A 17810-nucleotide genomic window follows, 5' to 3' on the forward strand; every position below is an offset into this window, starting at 1 on the left:
AATACAAAAGGAATAGTCCCTAATGTTTAAGAATTAAACACACTTCTAAGTAACTCATGAGGCTAACAAAAAACAAATCACACTGGACGTTAAAAAAAATACAAAAGAAAACATTACATATTCAAACTTGTGGGATACATTTAAAAATCCTGTTTCAAGAAATATTTATAAATGAATACTACTAGAAAAGAAGGCTGGTAATCAGTGCAATAAGCAACTGACTTGAGAAACTAGAAAAACAAGAAAACAGAATAAACTCAAAGAAACCGAAAAAGAAAAAAAAAAAAGATAGAAAGAGAAAGGAAGAAAAGATAAAAGAACTGTTTCTGCCACTAACTGGTAAACAGCCAACTGATTTTTTGGCTGTTTACTCTCCCTAACTCTCTTTTAGTTCCTCAAGGGAAGATGAGATTACTTACACTGAACACAATCTTTAATTGATACTCAGCTATCCTACGTGTAATTTATATTTACATATACACATATGCATGTACATACATAAACACGTCTATATGTATGTGTATGTGTGTAAAAGAACAGAGGGATAAGGGTGGGCACACAGGGCAAGGACTCAAGATAATTTTTTTTTAAGATGGTTCTTTGAAAAGACCATCTTTGAAATGGACACTTTTGGCAAGAATGGTGAAGGAAAACAAAGAGTCTGAAATAAACGATATTATGAATAAAAAAGGGGCCATGCCTACATATGCTACAGATATTAAAAGGTATTAGCAGGATATCATAAATAATAATTTCAAAATACATCTGAAATGTTAAAAATTACTCAAAAAAAGAATAGCCTAGCAAAATTAACTGATAGAAAATTTGAATCGTACTATAATCACTAAAAATTTTAACCAGTAGTATGTTAACACTCCTCAAAGAGAATTACAAAATCCAGGTGAATTTTACTAGTAAGAAATGATCCTTAAGCTAAATACACACAACCAATAAAGGATTAGTATTCAGAATATATAAAGAAATACAAATTAATAAAAAGAACGACCCAATACAAAAACGAGCAAAAATCTTAAATGGGCCCATAACACTAAGGAAACCTAAAGGATCAATAAATATATCATACCTCCCTAATAAAATTCCCATTAAAATCACAATCAGATACCATTTCAAAACCAAAACAATGCCGAAAATAAGAATACCAATTGATGAGAACATGGATCAACTGAAAACATTAGATGTTGCTGCTGAAAATGGAAATGACACAGCTACTGAGAAACACTCTGGCATTATTCACAAAGATGTATATATAACCTGTGTTTTTAGAAGCACTTTCTATACTAGTAATAACTTGAAAATAAATCCATATCCATCAAAAGTAAAATAAATTGTAGTATATTCATAAAATAGAAAACTCTGAAGCAGTAAAGTTAATCAACCTGAGGAATGTGATACTGAGTAAAAAGTGCAAGTTAAAGGTAAGATACAGTATGAGTCCATTTACATAAAGTCCAAAATATGCAAAACAATTAGCCATCTAAATATATAGTAGAACTTTAATAAGAAGGGTAAATAAACTCAGGATTGTAGTTACCTCTGAGGGGAGAGATGACAGGATCAGGAAAGGTCACATATTTGGAATTTAAAGATAATGTTAACGCTCTTTTTCTTTTTTGAAATGGAGTCTTGCTGTCGCCCAGGCTAGAGTGCAGTGGCGTAATCTAGGCTCGCTGCAACCTCCGCCTCCCAGGCTCAAGCGATTCTCCTGCCTCAGCCTCCCGAGTAGCTGGGACTACAGGCGCGCATCATCACGCCTGGTTAATTTTTTTGTATTTTTAGTAGAGACGGGATTTCACCATATTGGCCAGGCTTGTCTCAAACTCTTGACCTCAAGTGATTCACCCGTCTCAGCCTTCCAAAGTGCTGGAAACACACTTTTTCTATACCAACTAATATTTAAAAGCAAGTGTTTGAATAACATTCATTTATAAAATATATATTTAAAAATGTTTTCAGTTTTCCTGAGTACTAATGAGCACCCTGAAATTCTCCATAACTATGATACTACAATGGGGGGTGGGGGCTGGGGAGAACCTACATGAAAGAAAACTTCTCTCCAAGCATGAGCTGTATGTCTGACAAAAGTAGTATGTAATTCATAACGGTAAGAAATAGATACTATCCTACCTTTATTGGTGAAATATGAGAATGAGAAACAAATCCATGGACATTCTCAATCTCTGATAAGTTCTTCTCTGAGACGTGAACCAGCTCGGGACCCACCACTTCATTCGTGATTTGTGGGGAAATGTGCTCTTGAGGAGGTGTGTCTTCATCCTGATACCTGTACTTCTGTAAAGTAAAGAAAATAAATATGAAAAAGCTCTGATAAGCAAAGTGAGTTTAATTCAAATCATGGTTTTCATAACTAGCCAAATACTCAACATTTAGCAATATAAAAAGTATATTTATGGTTTAATACATCAGATCTGAGAAACAGGATTTTATTTTAGAAATAATGCCAATAATTTAATAAAATTATTTAATTTAAACATTAAAAATGACTCAAAGCTAGGTGATAGAGAAGCCTGAATATTGGACTGCTCACTTCTTACCCAATGTTAGCTGAATCATGTATCTCTAAGATACAATTATTTAAATAAAGTCAACGTGAAAAGCCCAAGTTATACACCTTAGTCTGGTTTTCTTACTCCGTTAACTTGTATACAAAATTTTTTAAAGTCAGCCATTTTAACTTCTACCTGAAAATTAGTTCAGCAGACAATAGCATTTTTTATTTTAACTATAATCTCTCTCTCTCTCTCACACACCTCTATGCAATCTGTTTCTAAAAAATTACTATAATTAAAAAAAAGCTTCCTCACACCAAGCTGAGAAGGCCGATGGCATAAATAAAGCCACACTGAAAAAAAAATTCTCTTTCCCATCACCCTGAAATAAACCTACTCATAAAGAAAAGACACAAAACAAGGCACAATAAAAAAAAATTTCAACAAGAAACCAAGGTTTATTAAGTTGCTCTTATCAATGATTTAAATAAAAATAGCAAACATAAAGTGATATTTTTTAAAAAAGGCATATAAGTGGGTCAGTACCCAGTAATCCTACTACTGGGAACAAAAATCAATCAATCAATCAATAAATGAATAAATAAATAAATCATTCTATCAAAAAGACACATGCGTGTTCACTGCAGTGCTATTCACAATAGTAAAGAAATGGAAACAACCAAGATGACCACCAGTGGTGGAATGGATAAAGAAAATGTGGTATATATACACCACAGAATACTATGCAGTCATAAAAAAGAATTAAATCATGTCCTCTGTGGCAACATGGATACAACTGGAGGTCATTATCCTAAGTGAACTAACACAGGAACAGAAAACAAAGTATTATGATGTCCCCACTTGTAAGTGGGAGCTAAACACTGAATACACACGGGCACACAGAGGGGAACAATAAACACTGGGGACTGCTTGAGTGGGGAGGTGGAACGGGGTGTGGGGTGGATGGCTACCTATCGGGTACTATGCTCACTACCTTGGTGACAGGATCATTCCTATGCCAAGCCTCAGTGACACACAATTTACCCAAGTAACAAACCTGCATATGTACCCCCTGAACTTAAAAGTAGAAAAAAAATGGGTCAGTAAACTTAGAGGGAAAAATGCTCAACTTCTTTAGTGAGAAGAAACAAACAAACAAACAAACAAACAAAAAACCCAGCATCAGCTGAGAGACAGTATTAAGCAGTATTAAGGAGGAATACCAGTTATCTGTTGTATAGATGGGAGGAAAAATGTACGTTTCTAAATACATACCAAAAAAAAAAAAAAAAGAGAATCGTAACTATGGGCTCGAATGCTGAAAGTTACTATACAACCTCCAGTATCACTTTTTAAACAACATCCTTCTGTAAAATGGTACAATCACATGGAAAACAGCAATCTGGTTTATATCAACACTACCTTATTCAACATGATACAAGAATAGTTTTTTCACAGGTGTTTTCAAAACCAATAAAAAAAGGTTGTCTAACTTTATCCTGTAAGCAAGGCTGAAGTTAACATAAACACAGAAAACCTAACACAGTTTACATACTCAGTGGAGTGGAAGCACAAGTTAAGTACTCTCAGGAGTAGATATAAGGAAGGAAATTTGGTGCCGTCTTTTGAAACTCTACAGGTACTCAACAACTTAGGATACACTTTAGAAGAGATACACGGATAAGGATATTCACTACAGTTTGGAATTTTAAAAAACTGACAATAAACTGCCTTTCAATCAACTAACAAAATGTCTAAAGAAATGAGACACACCCATCGTAGGAAATTCTACATAGAAGTTAAATTGATCAAAAATTTACATCTTCTTTTTTTTTTTTTTTTGTTGAGACAGAGTCTCGCTTTGTCGCCCAGACTGGAGTGCAGTGGCCGGATCTCAGCTCACTGCAAGCTCCGCCTCCCGGGTTCACGCCATTCTCCTGCCTCAGCCTCCCGAGTAGCTGGGACTACAGGCGCCCGCCACCTCGCCCGGCTAGGTTTTCGTATTTTTTAGTAGAGACGGTGAAATTTACATCTTCTAATAGGACAAAGTAAAAACATAGATAACTGGCCGGGCGCGGTGGCTCAAGCCTGTAATCCCAGCACTTTGGGAGGCCGAGACGGGCGGATCACGAGGTCAGGAGATCGAGACCATCCTGGCTAACACGGTGAAACCCCGTTTCTACTAAAAAATACAAAAAATTAGCCAGGCGAGGTGGCGGCGCCTGTAGTCCCAGCTACTTGGGAGGCTGAGGCAGGAGAATGGCGTGAACCTGGGAGGCGGAGCTTGCAGTGAGCCGAGATCCGGCCACTGCACTCCAGCCTGGGCAGCAGAGCGAGACTCCGTCTCAAAAAAAAAAAAAAAAAAAAAAATTAAAAAAAAACATAGATAACTGAATGAGGAAAGGATCTTTCAAAGCTATACTTATATACACATGATATGTATTTTCTACCTAAAACTATATATGTACCTAAATATACTTAAAATTTTATATAAATGCATTGTTTAAACATTTTAAAGCAACAGTGTATGTATGTATCCATGTCTATGAATGTACGTATGTAATTTGGAGGGACGTGAAAGGAATTAAAATTTAAAAAAGCCTCATTCTGAAAAGGAAAGAAATAATTTTAAAATTATGTCTTTTAAGTAGCTTTTAATCTATAAGTTCCCTCTTGATCCTTTTTTATTTTCTATAATTACGGAAAAACTCAAGGCATTTGACCTAAAGAGGTTCCAATAAAATGACTGCAACATCATGGGGTTCTTCAATGTAGTCCTTTTGCTTCCTTATTTCCAGTAAACTGGCAGCTGGACACAACAAATTGATTAGTCTCACGTTCCGTCCTTTTGGTGAGACTACAGGTGGTGGTGGGTTATTTTATCAGAAAGCATATGCTTGTCTCTCGTTTTGTAAAGTTAGCAGCTCTTGATATTCAATGCCTAAACTAATTCATTCACTGGGATTTGCAAAAATTGTGACAAACTAATTCGCTATTTATTTTTCACCAATGCAATGGAATACATGTATAAAGAGATACTCCACCTACGATGTGGTTATCCGTTGGTATGGTTCACACAGATGAAACAGGAAAAATACCTTTACTTACTAGTTTCCAAGACAGATTTGAAAAATTGGCTCCCTGTCATCTCCTAAGGTGATCAATTAGTTTCTATATAGCATTCAATGCAATCTCTGTCAAAATTCCATCAGGCACTTTTCCCCCACAGAAACTGACAAGCTGATCCTAATATCCACATGGAATTGCGAGGAATGCAGAATAGCCAAAATAATCTTGAAAATGAACAACAAAGTACAGGGCTCACACCTGATTTTGAAACTTACGACAAAGCTACATTAATCAAGACTACGGTACTGGAATAAATATAGATATATAAATCAATGGAATTGAAGAGTCCAGAAATAGATCCTTACATTTACAGTAAATTGATTTTGGACATGTGTGCCAAGGGAGAAACAATCTTTTCTTTTTTTTTTTTTTTTTAAACAAATGATATTGGGACAACTGGATGCAAAACCATGAAATTAGACCCTTTCCTTACACTACGTACAAAAATTAACACAAAATTAACTAAAATTAAATATGACCTACAGTTAGAAAACCGTAAGTGTAAATCTTTGTGACCTCAGGATTAGGAAATGGTATCTTAGATATGACATCCAAACCATCAGCAACCAAAGAAAAAACATAAATTGGACTCATCAAAAAAACAAAAACAAAAACAAAAACTTTTGTTCATCAAAAGCCACTATCAAGAAAGTGAAAAGACAACCCAAAGCGGCCAGGTGCGGAGGCTCACACCTGTAATCCCAGCCCTTTGGGGGGCTGAGGTGGGCAGATCACGAGGTCAGGAGTTCGAGACTAGCCTGGCCAATATCATCAAACCCCGTCTCTACTTAAAATACAAAAATTAGCCAGGTGTGGTGGCGGGCGCCTGTAGTCCCAACTACTCAGGAAGCTGAGGCAGGAGAATCGTTTGAAGCCGGGAGGCAGAGGTTGCAGTGAGTCAAGACCGGGCCACTATACTCCAGCCTGGGTGACACAGCGAGACTCAGACTCCCAAAAAAAAAAAAAAAAAAAAAAGACAACCCAAAGCATGAGGAGAAAAACACTACAAATAATATATTTGATAAGTGTCTAGTGTCCAGAGACAACTTACAGCTCAACAAGTCAATTTAAAAATGGGCAAAAGATTTAAACATTTTCCCAAAGAAGATATACGAATAGCCAATAAGCACATGGAAGGATGTTTAACATCATTTGTCATTACATAAATGCAAATCAAATCCATAATGAGATACTACTTCACATCCAACATGAGGACCATAATAAAAAAAAGACCGACAGGTGTTGTCAAGAATGTGGAAAAAAGGGAACTCTCGTACATTACTGATGGGAATGTAAAACGGCACATTCCCTCTGGAAAACAGTTTGACGGTTCCTCAAAAAGTTACATGAAGTATCTTAAGACCCAGCAATTTCACTCAAGAGGGAAAAATGGTATCAACTGCTAATGGATGTGGAATTTCCTTCTGGGATGAGGAAAACCTTCTGAAATTAGTTAGTGGTGGTAGGTGCACAACCCTGCACACATAACTGTATACTTTAAAAGAGTAAATTTTACAGTATATGAGTATCTTTGAATTATTATACAAATTATCATGATAAACTGATGGATTACACATATCTGATGATAAAATCTACTGAAAAAATCTTCTCTGAACCTGAAATTGACATATCTCTAGCCAATGGGAATCTCTTATTAAAGTTTCTGAGTTCCCTTATACTTGTACCTTTAAGAAAACCTTTTATAAAAACAGTTACCAAATCTAAAGTCTATTCTCTATTACAGGTTGAGCGTCCCTAATCCAAAAATCCAAAATCCGAAATGCTCCAATTTTCAAAACTTTTTGAGCACCAACATATCACAAGTGAAAAATTCCACATCTGACCTCATGTGATGGGTTGCAGTCACAACACTGTTTCATGCACAAAAATAGTGTATATGAAGTCCTTCAGGCTACGTGTATAATGTGTACATGAAACAAATTTCATGTTTAGATCTGGGTCCCATCCCCAAGATATCTCATTATGTATATACAAATATCCCCAAATCTGAAAAATTCCAAAATCCAAAACACTTCTGGTCCCAAGCACTTTGGATAAAGGATGCCTTAACCTGTAATTATTCAAAAAAGAGAAACCTTGGGTTCATTACAATTATTAATTGAGAAAGCACTTCCAAGTAGCTTTCAAGGCCATCATTACATTACACAGCAATATTCATCTCTATTTCTTGTTATCTAAAGGTTTATCTCAACCTATTTCCAATTTTTTGTAACACTGAAACCTTCATATAAAACCAGTTTGCCAATAAAGTAGAATGTAGAAAACTAATGCCTCTCTAAGGATGGTCCAAGTCTAACTTACCTAACACTTAGACTAAAAAGAATTACAAAGTGGTGACGAGGAGGGTTAGGGATGAAGGAGGAAACATATTTTTAAATGATTATAGTAAGAACATTCTAAACACATTTTCCCATCCTTGTTTACGTTTTTCAGGCCACTATCTTTGACATAAAACTTTACGCTGCCCTTAATCTTGGTTAACAATATCAGCAATATTATTTACTTACTACTATGACTTACGTACAGGAATGTGACTAAATTACTACTTCACTGCTGTTAGATAATTTCCAGATATCTTTCTTTAGAAACAATTTTCTGATTATGGAAATGATGCAGATTCTTGAATCTATTAGAAAATCCAAATTAAGGCCAAAAACTAAGTATTTAATAAAATATTTAGTACAAGGTTCTTAAATCAATACCAAACAGTTGAACAAATATAATTATTATTAGTGTGCACATATCTCCCTATCTACCCTTCAAATACTTATTATTTCAGTAGTAAATTTAAAAGAAATATTTGGTACCACATATTGTTCCATGCATGCCAATACACTTCATTTTAGGAAAAACAGTAACACATTAACATAAAAGGAGCGGTGAGGCTTAATGTGAAATTCCTGAAACAGATGAGGATTAACATGTGTTGAGGAATGGAGGCCAGTATTATCCTGTTACCAAAACCACAAAGGACACAGCAAAATAATAAAACTACAGGCCAATACCACTAATGAACATAGACAGAAAAATCTAAAGAAAATACTAGCAAATCGAATCCAACAGCACCATCAAAAATATAATACCCCATGATCCTGTGGGATTTATCCTGGGGAGGCAAGGATAGTTCAACATACACAAATCAATAAATGTGATACATTACATAAACAGAAATAAGGTCAAAAGCCTTATTTCAATAGACTCATCTCAATAGACTCAGAAAAAACATTCAATAAAATTCAGCCTCCTTTCATAATAAAAAGTCCACAACAAACTAGGCTTTGAAGAAACATATCTCAACATAAAAAAGACCATATATAACACACCCACAGTCAACATTATAGTTAGTGGGGAAAAGTTGAAAGCATTCCTTCTAAGAACTGGAACGATACCGGAATAGCCCCTCTCACCACTCTTACTCAACACAATACTGGAAGACTTGCCACAGCAATTAGGCAAGAGGAAAAAATAAAAGGCACCCACATTAGAAAAGAGGAAGAAGTCAAATTATTCCCGTTTGCTGATGATATGATCTTATATCTAAAAAACTCTAAAGACTCCACAAAAAAAACTCTGAGTTGGTAAATGAATTCAGGAAAAGTTTCAGGATACAAAATCAATGTACAGAAATCAGTAGTGTTCCTATCCACAAATAATGATCTGGCCAAAGACCCAATCAAGAAGGCAATCCCATTTACGGTAACTACAAAATAAAATAAAATAATAAAATACCTAGGAATACATTCAACCAAGGAGGCAAAAGATCTCTACAAGGAAAACTACAAAACAATGATGAAATACATGGCAGATGACACAAACAAATGGAAAAACACCCCATGCTCATGGATCAGAAGAATGAATAAAGTTAAAATGACCACACTGTCCAAAGCAATCTAGAGGTTCAATGTAATCCCCAGTAAAATACCAATATCATTTTTCACAGAAGTAGGAAAAAAAATCCTAAAGTTCATACGAAAACAAAAAAGAGCCCAAATAGCCAAAACACTTCAGTGAAATTACTCAGACACAGAAAGACAAATACCGCATGCTCTCACTTGTAAGCGGGAGCTCAATAATGTGTACACATGGACGCAGAGTGTGGAATGATGGACAATGCAGACTTGCAGGGGTGGAGGGGTGGAGAGGTGGATGACAGGAGGCAGTCTGGTGGGTACCATGTGCACTGCTTTAGTGATGGATGCTCTGGGGGCCTTGATTTCACCACAATGCAGTTTATTAATGTAGCAAAACTGGACTTGTACCCCATGATTATACATAAATAAACCAAATGCATGGAAACCATAATAAATGTAAGATGAGCAGAATTACAAAACGAGTGATAACGATAAATGTAAATGTATTATATCTGCACTTCACGTCTATCAAGGAAACACTGATTGCTGCCTTCCTGAAGAAGACAAAACCTTCCAAATTTCTCAACCAGATTATAGAACCTGAAAACACAAGAGACTCTCACTTTGAATATGAATTCAAATGTTTTGGAAGGAAAAAAAGCAAACTGAATCCAACACTATGATGTGAAATGTATCCCAACAATAAGGATGGCTCAATTTTAAGACAGTCATGTATTCATGTATTTTAACATATGAAAAGATCAAAGAACAAAATTCGCAGGATCATCTCAATAAATGCTCTAAGAACCACCACCTAAGAATCTCAAAATTTTAAACCCAATCCTGATTTTAGGAGAAGAAAAACTCTTAGCAATACAGAAATACAAATAAACTTTTAAAGCATCTACCAGCAATCATATTTGATGGTGAAACAGAAGCATTCTTAAAGTGGCAATCAAGGCAGTATCATCTTACTCAACACTTCTCTAGTTTCTAACCAATATGCTAAAAACAAAACAAAACAAAAACAAGAAGCGTAATTGCCTAACACTGCAAACCAGAAAATTGTAAAAGAATTGTAAGGAGATGTGAGCATTACTTCTGAAGAAATGTTCACAACTTTAGCCAGTTTTTCAAAGGGATTTGGGAAAATTACTTTAAATAAGTCTGGGGGGTAGGGAAGAATGCTGTCCCTGTCAGAGAATGATCCAGTCTAACCACTGTTAGATTTGTCGTAAAAGTGACAGTGAAGCGGAAGGGAAAATGTGTATTTTGTGTATAGAAATGTTAATTTTAGGCCTGGGACAGTGGCTCACGCCTGTAATCCCAACTCTTTGGAAGGCGGACACAAGAGGATCACTCGAGCCCAGGAGTTCAGGACCATTTTTGAGACTCTGCCTCTACAAAAAATTTTAAAAATTAGCTGGACGTGGTGAAGTGTGCTTGTAGTTTCAGCTACTGGGGAGGCCGAGGTAGAAGAATTGCTTGAGCCTGGGAGGTTGAGGCTGCATGCCATGTGCAGTGAGCCACACCACTGCCCTCCAGCCTATGCAACAGAGTAAGACCCTGTCTCAAAATAAAATAAGATAAAATTTGTAACATCTCCATCTTGTAAAATACTTAGAAAACTCTGTCACAGTCTGTGTCATGAACTTTCAAAAACAGTTCCAAAGTCGAAAGATTACAGTATCTCCATTCGAAGACTAGGTCTTCTCAACGTCAGAACCAGGATATTTCAAATTCTAAAATCTACCTAACTAGCAAATACTGTATTCCACAAATCCAGTACACATCATCAATTATAAGATGCCCCAGTAATTATATTTAGCCCCCTAAAAAGAAAAAAGAAAAAAAAACACTGCCAAATAAATTGTGAAGTACATCAATTGCAAATAATTCCAAATTTGAGACAGGTTAAAAGTAGAGAAAAGTATATTTTAGGATCAATAAAATACATTAAAGCCACAGACATTTACTACATTTCTTCTCCAAAATCCTTACTTTTACTTTTGCAATCTTTAACAATTAAAAAATTATCCTTTCAAGAGCAAAACTATACTCTTGGTTTCAAGGTTAAAGTAAATGGCCTCTGTCAGGGAAAAACAGCAGTCATTAAATTGTATTGCTCAGGTAGGCAAGAGCCACAGCAAGCAGTAAAAGTGTACAAACTGCCAACACTGTAATTAAAATAGGGCTGGTGGGTGCCCAAACCATACAGATACTTTTAGGGTAAGGAAGACAACGAAATCTATCATCTGCAAAGAGTCATACCGGGTTAGGAATGAATCTCTGTGGCAGAAGGCCTCGGTGGAGGTGCTTGTCTTTAACTTACTTAAGAGAGTACAAAGAACACCTTGCTCACAGGTAGCTCAAGAGCCAAGAACTTTTCTATTCTCCAGCTAAAGATTATAATCCTATTCCCACGGCTCAGTCTGCTCCCATGTGTGGGAAAAACCATGTGAATCAATGTGATTTCCACATTACACTGACTTCATTTTTCTACTTATACATTTCAAATGAGCTAACCACAATACAGAAATGCATAGGAAACATTACTGTTTTTGTTCTTGACCCAATGGTTTAATATGAAGCTACAGGAATAGAAACAGAAGAATCCTATAATAATTGATGTTAGATTGCTTGTTTTCTGGGAGCTGGAATGAGTATTTTAGGTACAATTAAACTATTGCCTGTGGTTAAACAATTTCTCCCAACTACAGTTGGCTCTCCATATCTGTGAGTTCCATATCTACAGATTCAAACAACTGCAGATGGAAAACATTTGGGGGGAAAAAATACAACAAAAATAATACAACTAAAGAACAATACAGTGTAACAACTATTTATGTAGCATTTACGTAGAATTAGGTATTATAAGTAATTTAGAGATGATTTAAAATACAGGAGGATGTGCACAGGTTATATGCAAATACTATGTCTTTTATGTATCAAGGACTTGGGCATCAGCAGCCACTGATTTTGGCATCCATGGGCAGCAGGCGGTATTATCCTGGACCCAATCCCCTGTGGATACAGGGAGATGACTATTCATTCACTTGCCTGGAATAAAAAAGTATTAAAAACCCCTGAAACCACTGACAGCAATTGCCAAAAGGTTAAGGGCCAAGAAGAACAGAATTACTAATTCAAGCTTTTTAAGGAAGGAAATGTCATATACCAAGATAAGATTTCCACGTACCAAACCATCTTGAACATGCCAAAATATAAAAAATAAAAATGTGTTCAACCTTCATATGATAAAGCTATACATGCGAAAAATGGTATACCTTACCAATATTGGGACTTACTCCTTCCCCCAGAAATCAAGCCTGGATTAGGGAAAGGGTGGGGGAGGAGGGGGGAAGCAAAATACAATACAAACAAAATTGTGTCATTACGATTTTATAGGAATATATAAATTTCCAAAACTGGCCATGACGGAATGAAATAAAGCCTTGAAACAATAATCATGAGAAAGGACAACATTCTAAAAAAATAATTCCTCAGAAAGGACAAAAAAAACTAGAAACCAATCTCACTTATGAATGTAAATGCAAAGTTCCAAAACAAAACATTAGCAAAAGAGCTCAGAACATCAAAATATTATAACCCGAGTAGAATACATTCCAAACATGTCAGAATAGGCAAATATCAAAAAAGCATTTCATGTACCTGACCTCATTACAAGTCAAAAGGAAAAAAAATTAATGAATACCAAATAATCAACAAAAACATCCATTATGATTAAAAACAAGCACTGCCAACTCTTGGAGTAAAACAGTAACAACTGGACAGTTTCCTACTACAAATCAAACTGAAACTGACACTACAATTAATGGTGAAGTGTACCCACTAAAACTGAGAACACGACTTCTCTATGGCTGCGATAGTAAGTTACCAAACACAGTGGCTTAAAACAACCAAAATTTGTATAGTTCTGTAGTTGAGAAGTCCGAAATGTGTTTCACTGGGTGTCAGAGGCTCTAAAGGAGAATCTCTTTTCCTGCCTTTTCCAGTTTCCGGGGACTGTCTATATAGATTGCTTGGCAGGGGGCCCGCTTCCCATCTTCAAAGCCAACAACGTCAGGCTAAGTCCTTCTCATGCTGTCAACTCCTGGATTCTGTTTTCCAATTCCTTCTTCCAAGGAAACTTTGGGTCCACCCAAATAATTTAGGATAATCTCCCTATCTTAAAATCAGTTTATTAAAAATCTTATTTCCATTTGTGGCCTTAACTTCCTTTTGCCATGTATTCACATGCTCAAGGGGCTATCTATAGGGCACAGACATCTTTGCGGGGGCAGACGGTGGGCAGGCAGAGCATTATTCTGACTATTAGTATGCTACTGAAAAGTAAACAGAGAAAACTATGATGTAAAGGGTCAAATGATTTCTAAGGATTCTTTTAAGATGGCATTTAAAAAAATCAGTATATACTCTTGATTTTAAAAATAACTCTTAATTATATAAGATATTTTCTTTTTCTTTTGAGACAGGATCTCACTCTGTCACCCAGGCTGGAGTGCAGTGGCGTAATCTCGGCTCACTGCAACCTCCCCTTCCCAGGCTCAAGCAATTCTCCAGCCTTAGCCTCCCAAGTAGCTGGGACCACAGGCACGAGCCACCACACCCAGCTTATTTTTGTATTTTTTGGAGACAGGGTTTCACCACATTGCCCGGGCTGGTCTCGAACTCTTGAGCTCAAAGCAATCCACCTGCCTCAGCCTCCCAAAGTGGTGGGATTACACGCATGAGCCTTGATTTATAGTATCCTTCTATTCACCCAAAAAGTCAACAATTAATCTGACTAATGGGGAAACACATCATTCGCATTGAAGTCGGAAATAAGCATATCATTATAACTACTGCTAACACTTTTCAGGAGATGTAAGAAAAAAAACTATGAGATAAAAAAAATTAGAAGGAAAAGAATAAAATTACCACCGACCTGATGGTAAATCTAGAAAATCCAAGGGAAATGTAATAAATAAATAAATAAATAAATAAAAATAAAGAACAATATATCAACAGTAAATAAAAGATTTCAGTTAGGTATCCAGGCAGAAAATGAATATATAGATATCGATTGCCTTCATTTAACTAAGTATGCTGGAAATTTTGTTGGACTACTTTCACATATGACCTGCTACCTATTTTTGTAAAGGAAGTTTTCGTGGAACACAGCCACACTCATTCACACTTCATGTATGACTTGTGGCTGCTTTCTAGCTGCCTCTGTAACATGGTGGTGGAGCTGGGAAGTAGACGGCCCACAGAGCCTAAAGTATTTACTATCTGGTCCTTTACAGCAAAGATGGCTGGTCTCTGATTTAAACTAATAATAATCAATTAGATGATACAAGGAAATAGAAGGCCATATCTGAAATAGAAACAAAAAAAGATAAAATGCCCAGGAATAAAACTGAAGTATCCAAATGTCCAACTTTACCAAATGAAGACAGGCCATGTTCTTGGCAGAAAGAATCAAGTCAAAAGATATCATCTCCTTCCTAAGTTTATCTGTACTTTTATCTTTAACATAATCCCAATGAAAAGGCCAACAGAAAATTAATTCATTTACTCAAATATTTATGCAGAAATTAGAAAAGGTAACTAAAGTTACTTTAAAAAACCAGGAAGAAAAAGAGAAAGTCTACAGATAAGGAATAAGTGTGCACAATCTTCAACAAATTTTAAAATCTATTATAAAACCTTGATTAATACATGGTGTTACTGGTACAAGAACAGAAAGATCAGTGAAACAAAGATGAAAATCGGTATATTAATAGAACTTTGGTACTATTTTTAATAAAGTTTATATCTTCAACCAATATCATTGGTTAAAAGATTATTCAATAAATAGCAAGGGGGAAAATGGGTAGTACAACAAAAAATATCCCAAATATTTTTTTAAATGAGACTATAACACAAGATTCTTCTAGAGAAATTCTTTTACAACAAAGACCTATATAGCTGTAACATAATACTGAGAAGCCATTAAAAAAAGACTGATAAATTTGGCTAGACGTCAAAACGTTAAAAACTAGGAAAAAAAAATATTTGTAACTTAAATCCAAAGGACTAATTTCACAAACACATTTAAAGACTACTAGTCCCTAAGAAAAAGATGTAAAACCCTCCAGCCCTCTCTCTAATGCATGGAACAAGAATAAGCAAACAATTTAGAGAAAAAAAATCAAGTAATTCTTACATATACAAAAATACGTTTATCTACTACTCCCAAGAGGATAAATGTAAATTAAAGCTGCACTGATGTACTACTTCTCACATTATCAGATTGTCAAATATCTAAGTTTGATAACATACTATATACTGATGAGGACGTGGGAAAAACAGGAACTTTCATACGAATCGGTGGAGTATACAATGGTACTACCTCTATAAAAGGACAATTTCGCAACTTCTATCAAAATTATGAATATATATAACCTCTGACCTGATAATTCTACTTTTAGAAATTTATCCTATAGAAATATTGCCATGTTTACAATCGATGTGTTTGTATTGTTTGTAAAACAAATAATTAAAAACATCCATCACTATATCTAGTAACAATGAACTTGTCAAATAAATCATTCTTATTCAAATAAGAGAATACCATAAGCCATAAAATGATGAGAAAGGTCTTCAGGTATGGAAACAGAAAAAGCTCCAGAATATAATGTTAAGTGGTAAAAACAAGTCCAGAATAGTGTAGACTCTACTCCTGTGTGTGTGGCGGGGTGCGGGTAGTTGGGGGGATGGTAAGAGGAGGAGAAAATACACATATTTACTTATACATGGAGAAACTAGGATGCACAGGAAACCGATAGCTTTAGCTGCTTGACGAGAGGAGATTTACACCTGGGGGAAAGAGGCGAGAGGCAGACCTTTTCATCTTCATACAGCTTTTAAATTTTAAGCCATGTGAATGTATTATTCATTCACAAAATTACCTTTAAAATGAAAAAAATCTTAATGAGTTAGTAAAACAATCATTACAGGAGATACTGGTACACAGCTAGAAAATCCAAGCAAATCCACTAAAAAAATTAATAAAAGTAATTTAGTATGTTAACTGATTTTAATTAATAATTAGTAAGAATCAGATTTCTCATATTTAAAAGGCAAACATATGACTTGGGCCACCACTAAATGATGTTGAGAATCTGAGCATGAATCTTACTTCATGCAAAGGGAGTGATATACTTTGTAAATAAAGGCAGAGTGAAGGCATATGAATGCAAAAAAAAGGTATATAAACTGTAAGCATAAGAAAGCTGAAGTGCCTATATTAACATATGATAAAACAGACTTCAAGACAGAGTTATCTAAAGAAAAAGAGAGATTTCAAAAAGCTAAAAATTTAATTCACCAGGAAGTTATAAGAACCATAAATGTGTGTACTTAATAACAGGGCCTTAAAATACACAAGCAAAACCAACGGAAATTAAAGGGAGAAATAGACAATTCTACAATTTTAGTAAGAGATTTAAACTCCTTGATTAGCAACTGATAGGACTATACAAATATAAGACAGACAAACTGAACAAACTATCAACTGTCTTGACCTAATTAATATTTATGATAAACAACACTTAAGAACTGAAGAAAATACATCACCTTCTGTGAATGTGGTACATTTGCCAATACAGACCATATGCTAGGCCACAAAACAAGTCACAAATTTAAAAGGATTGAAATCACAAACAATCCATTCTCTAACCACAATGGAATTAACTGAAAAACAACAAGATATCTAGTAAAATTCCTAATATTTGAATATTAAACACATACTTCTAAAAATCTCATGATTCAAAGAACTCCAGAAGGGAATTAGAAACAATTCAGAATGGAGGAATAATGAAGCTAAACAGGACTAGGTAGTAAAGAATTTAACCTTGTTTTTAAATCTCTCCAAACCCTTGGAATGTCCTGACTGAATTTCCCTGGTTGGAATACTCAGTGCTTATTGTCACACATTGTTGCCAGGAGGGTTAACATCATCCATGACTCCAGAGAGGACAACTGGAAACTCTTCATTCGGAAATTTTCTGGACTCTGTCCCTTGTATCTCTCCCATGGCTTTTAATTTTAATACAGATTTTAATCTGTATCCTTTCAAGTGATAAACCATAACCGTGAGTATAATAGCTTTCAGTGAGTTCTGTGAGTTCTTCTAGGAAATTACTGAACCTGAGGGTTCTGAACTACTAACAAACTTTACAAGTACTTAAAAGGAAATCTGTAGCTTTAACTGCTTATATTAAAAATGAAAGTT

At 35.3% G+C, this 17810-nt stretch overlaps 1 protein-coding gene across 40 annotated transcripts in view; it reads right to left on the minus strand.

Moving 5' to 3' along the window:
- DLG1 (discs large MAGUK scaffold protein 1) overlaps positions 1 to 17810 on the minus strand; it is a 280046-nt gene that overhangs the window by 167626 nt on the left and 94610 nt on the right. For all 40 annotated transcript variants that reach the window (XR_012430538.1, XR_012430539.1, XR_012430540.1 and 37 more), the window contains one exon: positions 2146 to 2310. Coding sequence is in view for 34 of the 40 variants with exons in the window: in XM_065539664.2 (XP_065395736.1) it covers positions 2146 to 2310 (165 nt within the window). In the remaining 6 variants the exon portion in view is untranslated. The remainder of the gene's footprint in view (positions 1 to 2145; positions 2311 to 17810) is intronic.

This window comes from Macaca fascicularis, chromosome 2, assembly GCF_037993035.2.
Source record: "Macaca fascicularis isolate 582-1 chromosome 2, T2T-MFA8v1.1".
Classification (NCBI taxonomy): domain Eukaryota; kingdom Metazoa; phylum Chordata; class Mammalia; order Primates; family Cercopithecidae; genus Macaca; species Macaca fascicularis.